The sequence below is a fragment of the Coregonus lavaretus genome (assembly GCF_964263955.1).
Source record: "Coregonus lavaretus genome assembly, chromosome: 21".
NCBI classification, from domain to species: Eukaryota; Metazoa; Chordata; class Actinopteri; order Salmoniformes; family Salmonidae; genus Coregonus; species Coregonus lavaretus.
Window position 1 is genome coordinate 2518398 of NC_140008.1, and position 19236 is coordinate 2537633.

The window sequence follows — 19236 nt, forward strand, 5'->3', positions numbered from 1 at the left end:
TTACAAGTTTGAACAATGGAATGTGAGATGTGATCTACACCTCGATTAGGATTATATAAATCCTCATTATTTAATTTCATGATATTTCAATTTGAGCATAATTATGTTTATATAGCCAACACTCTGGCACCCCAATGGTGGAACAAGCTCCCTCACGACGCCAGGACAGCGGAGTCACCTGACCACCTTCCGGAGACACTTGAAACCCTACCTCTTTAAGGAATACCTGGAATAGTATAAAGTAATCCTTCTACCTAAATGATGTAAATGTAAAAAACACTGGGGCGGGTGTGGCTTCGCGACAATGACGCAAGAGCAGCTGCTCACCGATTTGACAGTTCCACCTCCTACACCACCAAAACATCCGTCATGCAGGTGTCTGCTAATGCTTGATCCGATTGAATCTAGAAGCCCTAAGCCTGGTCTTGGACAAAAAAAAAAAAAGCACTTTCAATAGTTTCTCCATTGAGGATCTTTATTCCAAGACTAGGCATAAACTGTGTCGGGGGAAACCAGCTCATAGAATGCAAAATCTTGCGAAGTTAATTGATGTTATTTTTTATTCATTGTTTAATGCCACTCCATAATGAATTCTTATTCCAGGCTGGTGAATTCCTGCAGCTCCTGGCTCAGTTCAATGAGATGGGATTCCAGCAGAGTACCATCAAAGAGGTTCTACTGGTCCACGAGAACCACAGGGAGAGGGCCCTGGAGGATCTCATGACACAACACAACTAATGGCTGTTATACCAGAGATATTATTAGTAATGTTACTAATGGTAATGTTGTTTATAACGTTATATGAGGGTCTACTGGTCCATGGGGACCACAGGGAGTGGGCGCTGGAGGATCTCATGACACAACGGAGGGCTCTATTCATTCCGTATCGCAGAAATTCAGCGTTACAGCGTGATTTAAATTTGAGGGCAATGTTCCCGCGTGAGCGGAGATCGCATTCACGGTAAACGCTGCAGATGTCGGTTTAATAGGAAATTACCATTAAATAATGCTTCAGCGATACAGATTAAATAGAGCCCTAAATTTGAATTAATGTATATTATACCGCTGAGAGGTTATGGAGATAAATGTGCAGCAAATATAGTAACCTTTTAATGGATCATGTTCAGTAGGGCACACCGTAGCACAACGTTTTGAAACACAAAACAATAATGTGTGTTTTATTGTTGAAGTGCAGGCAGTCCGTTTGTCCATTCATGAACACAGCTTTTTACTCCCCATCAGAATAATATGTTCATTATTTATTAAAAATATATTTGTGGTGGATTATTCATTTGCGAGTAAACATTTATTTTCACCCGATTGCCCTGCCTTGGCTTTTTTTCACGTGCACTCACAATAATAGTGTAAACGTTAAAAACCAACAGAAATAGAGATGCATTTGAAAACATTTAATTACAGTTTGCAAAATCGCCAACAGTCAGAGTATTGCCTTTTGCTTTTTAACAACATGATTCTCATTTCAGCTGTGATAGCACGTGTTGGTGCCCTAAAAAAAATAAAAGGGAAACGGTGACTAAAAATGACTAAAAGATCACTATGATTAAATGTAATGCCAATGTTTATATAGCAGAATCATTTGCAACAATCCCCCATAAGTATATGAAGTACAAAACATGTCCTCTAGCACCAACATGGATTATTAATTATTTTTAATCATTGGAGTGTTATATAAATAGAGAGGATGTTAAAAGTTTCATGAAAACTGTTTTTCATAGGTTTAGCAAGTCCTCCCAACATTTAATTAATCATTCAGCTCATAGATCAGAGAAGCTTAAACATGGAGAAGAAAAAAATATTATACAAATCTTCTTTCAAAAAGAGTAGAGTATTTTAGAGTTCAGTACATTCGGTAGGTGTTGGCACATCTCCTTCATCATCTAGACATGTAGAAATGGGACACAGACAATATAAACAGTGATAAAACTGGAAGACCCCAGGCCAGAAAGTACAGTTCTGAGCCCTCAGAGATGGAGGATTCAGGATCACGGCAGTAGTTCAGAACCCTCAGAGATGGAGGATTCAGGATCACGGCAGTAGTTCAGAACCCTCAGAGATGGAGGATTCAGGATCACGGCAGTAGTTCAGAACCCTCAGAGATGGAGGATTCAGGATCACGGCAGTAGTTCAGAACCCTCAGAGATGGAGGATTCAGGATCACGGCAGTAGTTCAGAACCCTCAGAGATGGAGGATTCAGGATCACGGCAGTAGTTCAGAACCCTCAGAGATGGAGGATTCAGGATCATGGCAGTAGTTCAGAACCCTCAGAGATGGAGGATTCAGGATCACGGCAGTAGTTCAGAACCCTCAGAGATGGAGGATTCAGGATCACGGCAGTAGTTCAGAACCCTCAGAGATGGAGGATTCAGGATCACGGCAGTAGTTCAGAACCCTCAGAGATGGAGGATTCAGGATCACGGCAGTAGTTCAGAACCCTCAGAGATGGAGGATTCAGGATCACGGCAGTAGTTCAGAACCCTCAGAGATGGAGGATTCAGGATCACGGCAGTAGTTCAGAACCCTCAGAGATGGAGGATTCAGGATCACGGCAGTAGTTCAGAACCCTCAGAGATGGAGGATTCAGGATCATGGCAGTAGTTCAGAACCCTCAGAGATGGAGGATTCAGGATCACGGCAGTAGTTCAGAACCCTCAGAGATGGAGGATTCAGGATCACGGCAGTAGTTCAGAACCCTCAGAGATGGAGGATTCAGGATCACGGCAGTAGTTCAGAACCCTCAGAGATGACAACAAGTGAATCCTCGGCAGAGCTAGAAGAACAGTTGAGCTGAGACTCAGGGAGAGGTGCAAGTTTCTGTTCTGATACCATTGGAGTTACATTCAGTAGGGCGTTGACACATTTCCTTCATCTAGACGTGCAGAAATGGACCCGGACAGAAACCGTGAAACTCAGTCAGATGAATCAGGGGACAGGTGCGGTTCTGTCTGACCCTTCAGCTCAGAGATGAGTGCCAGTAGAGTTCAGATGTCCTGTATTGACGTTAGGTTTGGAAGCTTTTGAGAGATCTCGCTGTGGAGGATAAAAAAAGAGACATATAAAATAAACATACAGTACCTGCACGTACCCGAGGACAAAACACGAGAATACAGGAAGGAAAATCTGTCTTGGGGAAGGTCAGTGGAAAAACAATATAGATTTGTGTTTTGAGTGAAACATCCCTTTAACTTCCCATGCAGTGTGGCAAAAAAAAAAACCCCCAGAAGGTTCTTTTAATGTTAAGACGGATGGAAGACACTGAAAAACATGGACAGGAGACAATAGTTTAACCAAAACCTTTGCGTGAAAAGTCACCATGAAAACCAAGCAACACAGTCCAGTTCAACAGTGTACGTTTGATCTTTAATTTAAAAAAATGTTAATATTGCTCCTCACAAGATGGTTAGGCCAACCGAACCGGACCAGGCTCTCGGTTTCACCACGTTAGTCAAAGCTGAAAAGTAGGCATAACTTCAGCATGCAACCTTGGTTAGCAACTTAGCATGGCGAGTCTCAACGATTGTTACTGTGTTAAATAAAAATGTTCATCCATACAGACCTGGTAATGGCAGTGGATTCAATGTTGACAAAATCCTTCTAAAATAGAATGTAGAGTTAGATGGTCATAGAGAAAAAAAAGAAACCTATTTTAGCTATCGATAACAGCTTGCTTTCACTTAAAGGAAAAATACACCCAAAACCACAAATTCCTCTAATTTACAGTGTTAAATAACACTAATATGTGAGATAACAATTATTTTTTGTGAACAAATGTTTCATTTTGGCTTTAATAATAAGGTTGGTAGCAATATGGAAAATCATTGTGGTAAACTGTTGCAGTTCAAGTCGACTACAAAATCCACAATGCAATACTCTATGGGCTGGCTGGCTAGCAAATGTAGCTACACACATTAATATCAAAGACAATATGCGCATGTAACGTAGCTAGTTAGCTGTAAAATCACCTAAACTGAACTATCAATTTAGGAGTTTACAATCTCACCACGTTCAACCTGCAGATCGATGTGCCTCACAGAGTGGAGTCTGACATTCACAACGGCAGATATACTTTTGAGGAGATGGGAAACGTTGCCCATGCTACGTCAATGGGCCGCGCGGTGCATTCTGGGCTATTCTGGGACAAGGAGAGCTCTCCTTCAAGGAGTGAATGGGCGTCTATTGGGAGCTAGAGCAAAAACCCAACATCAGCACAAATTTCGTCAACAATGAGTACAACATTTCAAATCCTTTCCGAGATGAGATAACTTTTTTTTTTTTCAGTCATTTAGCAGACGCTCTTATCCAGAGCGACTTACAGTTAGTGAGTGCATACATTATTTTATTTTTCATACTGGCCCCCCGTGGGAATTGAACCCACAACCCTGGCGTTGCAAACGCCATGCTCTACATCCCTGCCGGCCATTCCCTCCCCTACCCTGGACCAATTGTGCGCCGCCCCGTGGGGCGGCCGGCTACGACAGAGCCTGGATTCGAACCAGGATCTCTAGTGGCACAGCTAGCACTGCGATGCAGTGCCTTAGACCACTGCACCACTCGGGAGACATCTGTAATATCATATAGTTATGGAATCGTGACATTATGTACTTTCGAGGAAAATAGGCAGGTTTCTCAACATATACACTGACTTTGAGAAGGGATTGCGTGACGATTAGATTAGCAACCGCGTGACGCTGCATGACAACGTGAACGCGATTGGTCGACAGTCTGCTGGGTGGGGCGTTAAGCGTTCCTCCATTCATTGGATTCCTGTCTCCTTTCTATAATATCTCTGGCTACGGCACCATGCAATGCACCCTGGACTGAAGAGGCAGGAAAATAGGAGAAATGTGCTAGACCCTCTGTTAAATTACAAATTTCTCGAGGTAGGAATATCGCAAAAATACGATCAATGGCTCATTCGAGAGAAGACATCCTCCCGAGTTATGACATCGGCCAGTATTGAAATCTGACATGTATGATAGACGTTTTCGCGATCTAAAATTCGTATTCCTATTAACTTCCAGGGTAGTGAGGCTGACTTTATCAAGGTGCTACGTAATACCGGCCGGATTTCTACCTGCTTTAACACCAATAACCCAGATACACATGAAAACATTAAATTACCCAGGGAATCGATAGAACATCACTCAGAGATGCACAAAAACAATATAACATTTTTAAAAAAAATGGGTGAACCTTTCCTTTAAGTGTATACCATTCTCTTACAGGGTAAGACTGGTGCAATTCTCTGACAGACAGACAGACATAGCCACGCATCTCTGACTGGATTGTGTGTTGCTCGGTTTATCATTTGGTGGGCAGGTGATGACCTAGGAAATTACCGAAAATTCCGAATAGGTGCTGGCCACAGAGTTAATGCTGACGTTACGGTGTGAGGCAGGGCTAGCAGCCGGGGTTCTTAGCACACCACCCAGAGCCGTGAAGTTCAGGTGGGAGACGTTCTCCTTGTTGCGTTCCACTGTGCGGGGGGTTCTTCCAACACGACAAGGGGTCCTCAGAGGAATCTGGGGGGGTAGGGGGGGTTAGAAAGGAGTTCTCTGTGACACTTAATGTGAAGCAGACGGGGTATAATAGTGTCCGTTATTTGTTTTAAAGCATTTACGAGTCCTCATGTTATCACCATGTTTCCCCTCTTCAACTGACTCTCAACATGGCTGTTATTTAGACAGGATCCTTATGAGATGATATGAGACTCAACGTGGCTGTCGGTGATGATCATAAAGGGGGATCCTACCTTGCCGACAGCCATAGGCGTGGTCTGAGCACTACGGGATGTGTCTACTAACCTTGCTGGCAGACATGGGTGGTCTGAGTAACGGCGACTGGCACATGGTTCCTCCGAAGACAGAGCGTAAGGTGCTGTTCGGAGTAGAACTGGAGATGCTGCTAGTGGCATTCAGCTGGGGAAAGGAGAAAAGGACAGTTCACACATTGCTCCATTTTCATGCAGATCTCTTGACCATCTTATGAGTATTACCCTGACTACACATTCCGGTTGTTGTTGTTTTCACCCTGACTACACATTCCGGTTGTTGTTGTTGTTTTTACCCTGACTACATATTCCGGTTGTTGTTGTTGTTTTTACCCTGACTACATATTCCGGTTGTTGTTGTTTCTACCCTGACTACACATTCCGGTTATTGAGGTGGAACCGCCCCTCCCTACCTTCAGGCTCTGCTCAAACCCTTCACCCCAAGCCGATCAATCTGTTCTGCCACCTCTGGTCTCTTGGCCCTCCCACCCCTACGGGAGGGCAGCTCCCCCTGAGCCCAGTCCCAGCTCTTCTCTGTCCTGGCACCCCAATGGCGGAACCAGCTTCCCCCTGAAGCTAGGGCAGCAGAGTCTCTCTGCCCATCTTCCCAAAACATCCGAAACCCTACCTCTTCAAAGAGTATCTTAAATAATCCCACGGCACCCCCCCCCCCCCCCCCTCTATCTTTAATTTGATCACAAAAACAACCCCATTGGTGTTCAATCAACTGGTTTACCTTTCTTGCTTTGCCAGGTGTAGGGGTCCCTGCAAGGTGTCTTTTGGAGGGGGTTCGTTGAGCAGTCCCATACAGCATGTCTTGTTCTATCTGCTGGCTCTTCTTCAGTTGCTGTTCGTTTCAGAAATCAGAGTCAGTATTCTCATCTGAACCGGATTCACTGTTTACGAGGAAACACTGGAAATAGTCCTTCGTCGTTATGTTTATTTGATTCCTTTCCCCCCACTCTTCCTTGAAGAAATCACTGACCTGATTATGACATGATTGGGGAAAGCTACTGTGTCGAGGAGACTTTGATTTCAATCTCATCAACGTCTATCTAATCAAGTTCAGATCAGTGATTACCTCGCGGAAGGGAGGCAGGAAACACATTTAAAAGCATTAAAAACAGGGCTGTTGTCTTCATTCTCACCCTCTCATTCTTCTCCCGCTCCTTCTCCTGTCGCAGTAGTTCCCACTGCTCCTGTACGAACTGGAGGAACCGCTGTCCATTAACCAGGAAGTCTCTGTACTGCTCCTCCTCCCATTGGTCTATCCGGGTCTTCAGGCTCTTCTCCAACTGGAACACGTGAGAGAACATGCTTCAAGTTAAAAATGTGCCCTATGTAATGGATCCTGATGTGTCACAATAAAAAACAAAAGACATTTAGAGCCAAAATAAATCCTAAAAGATGATATCAGGCTACATAAAGAAGAACAGTTCAGCTTGTGGTTAGAGTACTAACCAATTAACATTAAAGAAAATCAGAAAAACACAGAACTTCTCCTCACCTTTGGCAGGCTTTTCTGCAGGTCAGCCCTCTGCTTCTCCTCTTTAAGAAGGTTCCCTCCTCGGTTGTTGAATCTAGAAGGATCCGTCGCCTTTTTCTGTGGAGAGTTCAACCACGTCTTCATAAATACAGTCACTTGAAAACACACTTGAAAACACACCCGAAACTCATGAAATCGGTGGAAAAGTGAAGGGTGGGGTTAAGAGTGATGGAAGGTGGCGTCACTGACACAACTATACACAAAACAGATTGAGATTAAAGATTTGAATTCCATTTTTTCCCCATCAGTAAAGTGCTCACCTCCAGTTGTAGGAATAGAGTCCAGCTGTCTTGCCACCTGGTGACTCCTTCAAACAGCTCCCTGTGGTCCTCATAATGCTTCCTCAGACTCTGGAGCTCAGCCTCGTGTAGATTCAGCAGCTCCTCGGTGTAGTCATCTGAGGGAATAAAGTATCAAATCTATAATTGATCTATATCATTAAAATGACCAAATCTCAGTAGGACAACCAGGGTTTCGTTCACCAGTCACCAAATGGAAGAAGACTGACAAACAGGGGTGGGACTACCTGGACTATTGTCTAATAAGAAGCATTTACTTTGGTTTTCAGTTGCAAAATGTTTCTCCATGGTGTACAGTTGAAGTCGGAAGATTACATACACTTAGGTAGGAGTCATTAAAAAAAACTTGTTTTGTTTTTCAACCACTCCAACTATAGTTTTGGCAGCAAAGGACCTTGTGAAGATGCTGGAGGAAACGGGTACAAAAGTATCTATATCCACAGTAAAACAAGTCCTATATCGACATAACCTGAAAGGCCGCTCAGCAAGGAAGAAGCCACTGCTCCAAAACCGCCATAAAAAAGCCAGATTACGGTTTGCAACTGCACATGGGGACAAAGATCGTACTTTTTGGAGAAATGTCCTCTGGTCTGATGAAACAGAAATAGAACTATTTGGCCATAATGACCATCGTTATCTTTGGAGGAAAAAGGGGGTTTCTTGCAAGCCGAAGAACACCATCCCAACCGTGAAGCACGGGGGTGGCAGCATCATGCTGTGGGGGTGCTTTGCTGCAGGAGGGACTGGTGCACTTCACAAAATAGATGGCATCATGAGGAAGGAAAATTATGTGGATATATTGAAGCAACATCTCAAGACATCAGTCAGGAAGTTAAAGCTTGGTCGCAAATGGGTCTTCCAAATGGACAATGACCCCAACCATACTTCCAAAATTGTGGCAAAATGGCTTAAGGACAACAAAGTCAAGGTATTGGAGTGGCCATCACAAAGCCCTGACCTCAATCCTATAGAAAATGTGTGGGCAGAACTGAAAAAGCGTGTGCGAGCAAGGAGGCCTACAAACCTGACTCAGTTACACCAGCTCTGTCAGGAGGAATGGGCCAAAATTCACCCTACTTGTTGTGGGAAGCTTGTGGAAGGCTACCCGAAACGTTTGACCCAAGTTAAACAATTTAAAGGCAACGCTACCAAATACTAATTAAGTGTATGTAAACTTCCGACCCACTGGGAATGTGATGAAAGAAATAAAAGCTGAAAGAAATCATTCTCTCTACTATGATTCTGACATTTCACATTCTTAAAATAAAGTGGTGATCCTAACTGACCTAAGACAGGGAATTTTTACTAGGATTAAATGTCAGGAATTGTGAACAACTGAGTTTAAATGTATTTGGCTGAGGTGTATGTAAACTTCCGACTTCAACTGTACCTAATGAACACCACCCAGTACATTACATTCGTAATAGGGACCAACTGTCCATGAGAAACCCAGTAGTACATTCCAATTAAAGCACATACTATTGATACCGCGTTTACAAAACAACGACTGACCATCGTAGTAGGATGTGAAGGCTTGTCTCTGCTCCGGGTTGTAGTAACACTTCTCCCAGAACAGAGCCACCTCAGCCCTGATGGCTTCTATCACATTCCTCATGTTCTTGATCTTCAGCTGCTCCAGACGCCGGCACTCAGCTTGTAACTGGGGGGGAAGAATTACAAAACGTACCGATTCAGCTTGTAACTGGGGGGGAAGAATTACAAAACGTACCGATTCAGCTTGTAACTGGGGGGAAGAATTACAAAACGTACCGATTCAGCTTGTAACTGGGGGGGAAGAATTACAAAACGTACCGATTCAGCTTGTAACTGGGGGGAAGAATTACAAAACGTACCGATTCAGCTTGTAACTGGGGGGGAAGAATTACAAAACGTACCGATTCAGCTTGTAACTGGGGGGAAGAATTACAAAACGTACCGATTCAGCTTGTAACTGGGGGGAAGAATTACAAAACGTACCGATTCAGCTTGTAACTGGGGGGAAGAATTACAAAACGTACCGATTCAGCTTGTAACTGGGGGGGAAGAATTACAAAACGTACCGATTCAGCTTGTAACTGGGGGGAAGAATTACAAAACGTACCGATTCAGCTTGTAACTGGGGGGAAGAATTACAAAACGTACCGATTCAGCTTGTAACTGGGGGAAGATTCATTCAATTCAGAACATTCACTCGGGTGAGTATCATTTCCCAATGTATTCATTACAAATGCAAATAAACTTGAACCTTGTTGTTTGTTGTAGGCATTCTAAATGCATTCCTTGCTAGTGCAAACGGGTGAATTGTAATCAGGGTCTGGATAGATATAGTGAGTGAGTGTAGTGGTGGAGGTTCCACCACATTGCTTCCACTTTACAGACCTACCAAAGAAGAACTATGTAAGGTTGTAAAATTCCAGTAACTTTCCCATAATTCCCTAGTTTTCCAGAAATCATGGTTGGAAGATTCCTGGAATCAGGAGGGAATAAACATGAAAACCGGAATCCTCCATCCAGGATTTATGGAAAACTGGAGGAATTTTGGGAAAGACACCAGAATTTTGCAACCTTTAAAATGTATGTTAAACTCACAGCATCCATGTTCTTCTTCCTGGACTGGACCATGTGTTCTGAAATGCCCTCTCTCTCCTCCTGGGGCACCTGCAGCCTCTCCCACAGCTCCTGGATCTTAGTGCGGTAGGAGTTACACACTAGCTCATTCGCCGTCTTACGATCCTCCAGCTGAGAATAACACAACAATAAGTATGGTCAGGTGTTGTTTTGATGGACAATTGGGCTTCTGTGTTACATTTGTAAACATTTATCTGATCGTTTAACAAATACCACCCAACGAGAGTGAAAACATCCCAAAAATAAAGTTTAAACTAAAACACAACGCGAGCCTAAAAACAGTCAGAAATTGCTCTTACAATATGGCACATCTTTAAATAAATGAAGCATTCTGACACAAAATAACAGGGAAAATGGTGAACGTACATGAAAGGGCTGTAGGCCAAGGTCTCACCTGTCCCAGCAGCAGTTGGAGAGCTGTGATGTTGTCGTTGGACAGACAGAAGGCGTCCTCGTCCTCACACACCACGTCCCTCTCAAAGCTGGTGTCCGGCAGCTGGTCCAGCTCCTCCATACACACCATGATCTGACGCTTGATGCCCACAAACTCACCGTGGCGACGATCCTGGAACACACAATGGAGAGCGTCAATCTTAACTTACACTGACACCAAGGTTTGTCTGAATGAACACATTACTGAACATGTAAAGTGTTGGTCCCATGATTCATGAGCTGAAAATAAAAAAAGATCCAAGAAATGTTCCATACGAACAATTTATTTATTTCAATTGACTGATTTCCTTATATGAACAGTAACTCATTGAAATTGTTGCATGCTGCGTTTATATTTTTGTTCAGTGTAGAATGGAGAGAATTAGCCTAACTTATTTACTTAGCTAGTCCTCTTCATTCTTATGTGGACATATGGCTTACATACAATTAAACTAGGGTTAAATATTAGTGCTGAGCGATTAGTGCTATTTAAAGTCTGTTCGGTTTTGGTTTGATTATATAAAAATAAATCACGATTTTCGAGTAAAAAAAATATATATATATATATTAAATGCAGTATGCATTGTGGGTTGAATGTTGTAACACAGAATAAAACAATGAATAAGAGTCCCATGATGGTAGCGACTGTCCATTACTGCTTATCGCTTATTAACCATCATTTATTCACTTTAATAAAAAATATTTTGGTTGTCTGTATTCCATTAGTTTTATTTGATGACTTTATTAATTAATCCCAAGTCATCATCTCATCTCTATAGAGCTGCTGCCTATGATGTCTGACAAAAATAAACTATTTTAGTAGTTCTTCAAAAGTAAATAAGGCCTACTCTTATATGACTGCTGAATACCAAACTATCAAATCACTTAGATCACGTATTTTCCAGGTAGATCCCACTCCATTACGCCTTCTCTTCTGTGTCTGCCCCACACCGACAGTCATCACTAGTTACCACAGCTACAAAGTAATAAAGCCCCGCCCATTTCTACAATGTCTCTTCTTAAAATGTGATTTTCAACCTAACCTTAACCACACTGCTAACCTTATGCCTAATCTTAACCACACTGCTAACCTTATGCCTAACCTTAACCACACTGCTAACCTTATGCCTAACCTTAACCACACTGCTAACCTTATGCCTAACCTTAACTGAAGACCAAAAAGCGGAATTTAATTTTAAAAAATGATTTTTATGATTGCCAATTTTGACTTTGTGGCTGACTGGACAAGTAGGCGCACAATGGATTATGGTCATTATAGTTCATTACCACATTTTCTGCACTAAACTATGTAGACCAGGGGTGTCAAACTCATTTTAGCTCAGGGGCCACATGGAGGAAAATCTATTCCCAAGTGGGCCGGACCGGAAAAATCATGGTATATATAACTTAAAAACAACAACTTCAGATTGTTTTCTTTGTTTTAATACGATCAACATACAACATAAAGCTGGAGCCTGAGGACAGTGTGTCCAAAATAGTACAAGCACAACATCACTATTAATCATAAAACACGTCAAGTTTATTTGAAAATTCTAAAGAAAAAGAACACACAAACACACAATGCCTCAGTGATTCACAGAAGTATATCACAGAACTATATCAGGGTGTCATTTCTCAGGCAGAAATGTAGATACAAATAATGAAATCCTGTTCCCCAAACAAGTGCAAGAACCACAGAGTCAAGAATAGGTTAAATATACAAATAAAATAAAATCAATTAAAAACAATAGCACATCAACATAAAAACATATAAACATAAAGCTGGAGCCTGAGGACAGTGTCCAAAAGCACAACATCACTATTAATCATAAAACACCTCAAGTTATTTGAAAGTTCTGAGGACAAAGAACACACAAACACACAATGCCTCAGTGATTCACAGAAGTATATCACAGAACTATATCAGGGTGTCATTTCTCAGGCAGAAATGTAGATAAAAATAATGAAATCCTGTTCCCCAAACAAGTGCAAGAACCACAGAGTCAAGAATAGGTTAAATATACAAATAAAATAAAATCAATTAAAAACAATAGCACATCAACATAAAAACATATAAACATAAAGCTGGAGCCTGAGGACAGTGTCCAAAAGCACAACATCACTATTAATCATAAAACACCTCAAGTTATTTGAAAGTTCTGAGGACAAAGAACACACAAACACACAATGCCTCAGTGATTCACAGAAGTATATCACAGAACTATATCAGGGTGTCATTTCTCAGGCAGAAATGTAGATAAAAATAATGAAATCCTGTTCCCCAAACAAGTGCAAGAACCACAGAGTCAAGAATAGGTTAAATATACAAATAAAATAAAATCAATTAAAAACAATAGCACATCAACATAAAAACATATAAACATAAATCTGAAAGCGTTGCTCAAACTCCCGTAACAGTCCAGTTATTTTATCTTTGAACCGCTTCATGTCTGCCACATGTTGGGTCGCGCACACATTTTTCAGACAGGGGAAGTGAGCTGCATCACCACCGGCAAGTTGCGTCTCCCACAATGACAGCTTCAACTTGAAAGAACGTATGCTGTCATAATACTGCGTGACAACTTTGTTGCGCCCTTGCAGCGGTTTGTTCAAGTTATTCAGGTGCTCTGTAACATCCACCATAAATGCAAGGTCCGGCATCCATTCTGCGGAATGAAATTCTAACACTGGTTTGCCCTTTTCTTCCATGAACTGTTCAATTTCTTCTCGTAAATCAAAGAAATGCCTCAGCACAGCACCTCGGCTTAACCATCTTACCTCAGTGTGGTATGGCAGGCCATAGATGTGGTCTTTCTCTCTGAGAAGGCTGTCAAACTGACGGTGATTCAGGCTTCTGGATCGGATGAAATTAACAGTTTGGATGACCACCTTCATGACGTTATCCATCTTTAATGACTTGCAACACAAAGCCTCCTGGTGCAAAATACAGTGAAAAATCAAAAAATCACATCCTCCATTTGCAGATTGCACTTTCTCTCTGAACTTTGTCACAACGCCTGCTATTTTCCCGATCATTGAGGGCGCACCATCTGTAGCCAGGCTGACAGCGCGGGACCAGTCCACTCCGACCCTGTCCAGCGCGCCGACGAGTGCGGTAAAAATATCAGCTGCTGTCGTTGTATCTGTCATCGGCACCAACTCCACGAACTCCTCGGTGACGGTCAATGTGTCATCAACTCCGCGGATGAAAAAATGGCCAGTTGTGCAACATCTGTAATGTCCGTGCTTTCATCAATTGCAACCGAAAACGCAATAAATGACTTTACTTTTTGCTTCAACTGGCTGTCCAAATCCACTGAAAGATCGGAAATCCTGTCTGCAACTGTGTTTCTTGTCAGGCTGATATTTGCAAAAGCCTGCCGCTTTTCAGGGCACACAATCTCCGCTGCCTTCATCATGCATGTTTTTACAAATTCACCCTCACTAAATGGTTTTGAAGCCACTGCGATTTCATTAGCAATGAGGTAGCTAGCTTTCACTGCAGCGTCACTGATGTCTCGGCTGTGAGTAAACACAGACTGCTGTTTCTTCAGACCCGCCAACAGTTCATTCACCTTCTCTCATCTCCGCTGTCCTTGAAAGTTGTCATATTTGTCGGCATGAAGACTCACATAGTGGCGACGAAGGTTATATTCTTTCAGCACTGCAACATGCTCTGAACACACCAAACATACAGCTTTCCCATTCAATTCCGTGATTAAATAGGATGACCATTTTTCTTGGAACACACTGCACTCTGCGTCCACTTTTCTCTTTTTTGACAGAGACATATTGGGGCAATGAGGGTGCCAAAGCACATAATGTTAAAAGTAGAAGCCGTAATAAATATCGCGGGCAAAACAAAGTAGCTCATTGGCTGCACGTGCTTGACCTACTTGCTCTGCCCCGGTATAAACAGTTTGCTTGCTTAACACAATTGCTATTGTGCCATCCAGTGGACGCAATTGGAACAGCAGTTTATTTTATTGAAAAATTGCAGCGCATTTTTATACTTAAAAATAAAAATAAATTTTTTTTAAAAAAAATTTTTTATCATCTCGCGGGCCGGATTAAACCCGTTTGCGGGCCTGATCCGGCCCGCGGGCCGTACGTTTGACACCCCTGATGTAGACTATTGGCCTGTTCAAAACTACAACTCCCTACTATAATCGCACAGTTCGGACTTGATTGGATTTAGCTCTAGAAAAACAATGAGCTCACAGAAAAACGAACGAAATGGAATTCAAATAATTGAACTCATGTCGGTCAATTTCTTGTTTAAAAACCAAAATAGTACAGACATTTTGGTTAATCGCTCAGCACTATTAAATAAACATCCGAATTGTATCACTTCATGCCTATTCAAATATACAATTCTCAAATTAATCTCAAAGACATCTGTGTATATTGGGTTTGCTGTGCTTAATTAAGTGACAGGCCCACTTGCCTATGTCTATTGTACTTAGGGCCACAAAGTGTTTATTTTAAATTAATATTTTAGTCATTTAGCAGACGCTCTTATCCAGAGCGACTTACAGGAGCAATTAGGGTTAAGTTGCCTTGCTCAAGGGCACATCGACAGATTTGTCACCTAGTCAGCTCGGGGATTCGAACCAGAGACCTTTCGGTTACTGGCCCAACGCCCTTAAGCGCTAGGATACCTGCCGCTAACCACAAACGGACCAATAAAAAACCATATCCCCCCCCACAAATGGATATGTTCACTACTGGTCAAAAGTTTTAGAACACCTACTCATTCAAGGGGTTTTCTTTACTAGTTTCTACATTGTAGAATAATAGTGAAGACATCAAAACTATGAAATAACACATATGGATTCATGTAGTAACCAAAAAAGTGTTAAACAAATCAAAATATATTTTCTATTTGAATTACTACATGATTCCATATGTGTACTTCATAGTTTTGATGTCTTCGCTATTATTCTACAATGTAGAAAATAGTAACAAATAAAGAAAGACCCTTGAATGAGTAGGTGCTCTAAAACTTTTTAACCGGTAGTGTATGAAAACCATAAAGGACGAAGCAGACGTACCTTCTCTTTAGTGAGACCGTTGAGGTAGGAGCGGTAGCCGTCCAGTTGTTCCAGCGATGGGACAGAGTCCACGTCGATACAGAAGGGGACTGAACACATGATGTCACACAGCTCCCGGTCCTGCTCGGACAGAGTCTTGAGCTCCTTGACCCTCTGACTCTTCTGTTTCATCGTCACCTCCAGCCGTGACCGGATATCTTTCTCCAGCTGCAGCATTGTCCTCCCCTCGTCCTCCTGTAGACACGTCAAGATGGTTGAGAGGGACATTAACAAGATGAAACATTAGGATAATGAATGATATAACTTATTTTGATACAGTATTTTTTTTAAATGTCTTTGATCTCATGAGAATGGGATTGAGAGGATGAGGAAATTCCATGTATTATTTCTGTCTCTTGTGGGTGCCAGAAGGACTGCGTGCCAAGATAGCTGGGGGGCCACTTGTGCTGATCTTAGAAGAAGTACGTGATGAAATATCCTGGCTAGGGTGCAACACGATACCATGTAGGGGGATCCTATTGTAGGTGATGAGTGACACTCAATAATGGGTGGCAACTGTTGGATGGAATTAGCTCGGAAAGCTTTATATAAAACAGAGAGGTTTTCTATGCAAGTCATTCGGCTGACAATAGGCTACGCCAGTACTGTAATATTAAAATAACTATGAACCAACTCTCCATCTAAGTGTTTAACTATTCTCTTACATCCTGAAGTACTCGATACCAGAGAAACTCTTCACAACAATGAAGTAACACATGGCTCTACACTGACCTCTCTTACAAGGAGCACGTGTGAGCCTAAGTTGGAAAATGTAGGTGCACACAAAGAAATTCAGGATCACAATGAAAAAGAGTAGAGGTAATAAAGCTAGAATCCTTCATTTCTATAGGCGCACTGCCCTAAATAAAAATTCCAGGTCACACAGCAAAAATATTTAGGTGCACATGCAAGTAAAATGTCTGCACTGTAACAATATTGCGTGTTCCAATTTGGATTCGAAAGACAGAAAGATTCATATTTTTTCACGAGTTTGCTACCTAAAAAATGTTGGAGATGCACTCCTAAGGCTCATTGCTCCACTAGGAGCTAAAAGGAACAGACCTAACTCAAGTCAAGTAAGAGAAGTGTACCTCAAAAGGGGACAGTTGAAGCTCAGTGCACAGAACATCCAGCTCTTTGCGACAGGACTCTATGCTGCTCATCAATCGCTTCCTTAAACTGTCCTCCTCAGCGATCATCATGTCCAGCAAGCCCTAGTAGAATAGAACACACAGGTCAGAATAGATTCCACTGGTTAATAAGTAAATTACCATCCTGGCTCAAGCTCATTTTGTACTGTCTTGCCATTTGCTAACTACTATGTTCCTTGTCACAACAATGCATGGCAATGACCAAGGGAGTTGAGCAAGCCACAAGACAACACAAACAGATCTGGTAGCATGCTAGCAAACTATTGTATCATCTTTTGGAAAGCACCCGAACTCACTTTGATATGTTTCTTGACTACGTCAGTCCTCTGTACTCGCTGGTCCTCTGGAATGCCTATTTCCTCCCAGATGTCCTTCAACTGGTTCAGGGCTCGAGTCAGACATGCTACAGATTCCGCAGCGTGGACTTCACTGTACAGGAGGGGAAAATGAAAAGCAGTTGAAATACATGTCACATAAATGTGTTATGAATGCTGCAGCCTCCAGCCTACAGGAAAGAGTACGGATCAGGTTCACACTGTCCATGGATTGCTATGGCTTATTTTTTGTGTGCATTGCAGCGCTTGTTGTTGATCAATAGAACAACTGAGCTGAGTGGGTTCTCGAAGGTGTCAGATGCCACGTAGCTATGAAGTTACTGTTGCCAAGTTGTCATGGACATTTTGTCTGATCAGTAGCTGGTTGATTGACATTCCTCTTGGCAGGCTAAACTGGTTAGTCGACTACGTTATTGGGTTGCCAAAACAGTCCATCTAGTTGAGCTAGTCACTGTATTTAAAAAAACACGTTTAGCTAACGTTAGCTTTACAGTAGATAGTTATGGCAGATTGTTATCATTTTGATATCAAGCCAAGGCGGCGATCACCAAACGGTTATTTAGTTAGCCAGCCGTGTAGCCCAACTTGTTAGCTAGCTAGCCAGCCGTGTAGAGCAACTTGTTAGCTAGCCAGCCGTGTAGCCCAACTTACTTAGCTAGTCAGCCAGCCGTGTAGCCCAACTTAGCTAGCCAGCCGTGTAGCCCAACTTAGCTAGCCAGCCGTGTAGCCCAACTTAGCTAGCCAGCTAAAGTTATCTAGTTAGGTACTACAGTACAGTAGTAATGTTAGCATAACAAGTCATTCATGTTAGTTATTACCGACAGGTAACTTTAGCTACTGCAGCATTTTGTGGCAATATTATGTAACGTTGCTTAGTCTTAACCTCGTTGGTTAAGTTAGCGCGCTAGCTAACGTTAATCAACAACCTAACGCGTTAACAACAAGCAAGGACACCATCCAAACCTCCTCCTCATGGTTACGGATCCACCGAAAAGACAACACTGGTTACGGTCCACCGAAAAGACAACCCAATACAACAAACGGAAGATTGTTATCTGTGTCCAAGCGTCATTTGCCCTCTGCGACTCGGTTCAAATTTTGCACCGAAATGTTGCCTCTCTTCCTATTGGCCGATATGGAGAAGATGTCAGCAAAACTGCTTTCTATGGGCGTGGCCACAGCGTTTGACGATTTGAAGAGCTTACCTTTGATTTTTATTATTGGGGGATAGCGATCATAGCTGAATATTTTATTACCTGAAAATAACATATATCAGCTGCTATAGTAATATGAATAGTCATTTTTATTTTAATATATGTCTATAAGCCTCTGCATTACCGCTGAGGCACTAACTAACTACTGTAACTTACTCTCAATACATGTATTTTATTCTTTTTCATACTGGGCCCCCCCGGTGGATGGTGTCCTTGCTTGTTGTTAACGCGTTAGGTTGTTGATTAACGTTAACTAACTTAACCAACGAGGTTAAGACTAAGCAACGTTACATAATCTTGCCACAAAATGCTGCAGTAGCTAAAGTTACTCTCTAAATGAAACTAAAAGAGATTAAGACCTGCCATACCCTATGTTTCAGAACTCTTTCCAAACTAGTATAGGCCTACGCCCCGAAACTGACCTGTGATGGGTTCACTTTTCATGATGTGCATTTTCATTACTTTTCATGATGAGGAGGTTGAAGGCAGAACATGATAACAGAGGAAGAGAATGATTGCTGCCACTGTCTGCTCCTTCTTTAGTCATGATAGACTAGTGTTTCCATTGTCTTTACTCATGATAGACTAGCGTTTCCATTGTCTTTACTCATGATAGACTAGCATTTCCATTGTCTTTACTCATGATAGACTAGCGTTTCCATTGTCTTTACTCATGATAGACTAGCGTTTCCATTGTCTTTCCTCATGATAGACTAGCGTTTCCATTGTCTTTACTCATGATAGACTAG

The 19236-nt window shown here is 42.1% G+C and overlaps 1 protein-coding gene across 1 annotated transcript; it reads right to left on the bottom strand.

The window, feature by feature from the left end:
* Positions 1 to 1395: 1395 nt before the first annotated feature.
* Positions 1396 to 18391, bottom strand: LOC311148527 (protein regulator of cytokinesis 1-like). The gene is made up of 15 exons (XM_084185507.1): positions 18237 to 18391; positions 17235 to 17367; positions 16879 to 17001; positions 15749 to 15982; positions 10657 to 10827; positions 10224 to 10373; positions 9147 to 9294; positions 7596 to 7732; positions 7297 to 7392; positions 6938 to 7084; positions 6526 to 6636; positions 5824 to 5937; positions 5359 to 5541; positions 3576 to 3613; positions 1396 to 3049 (listed from the first exon to the last, which is right to left on the bottom strand). Exons 1-15 carry the CDS (start codon positions 18245 to 18247, stop codon positions 3001 to 3003), a joined length of 1845 nt encoding a protein of 614 aa, XP_084041633.1. The 5' UTR covers positions 18248 to 18391; the 3' UTR covers positions 1396 to 3000.
* Between the last annotated feature and the right edge of the window lie 845 nt (positions 18392 to 19236).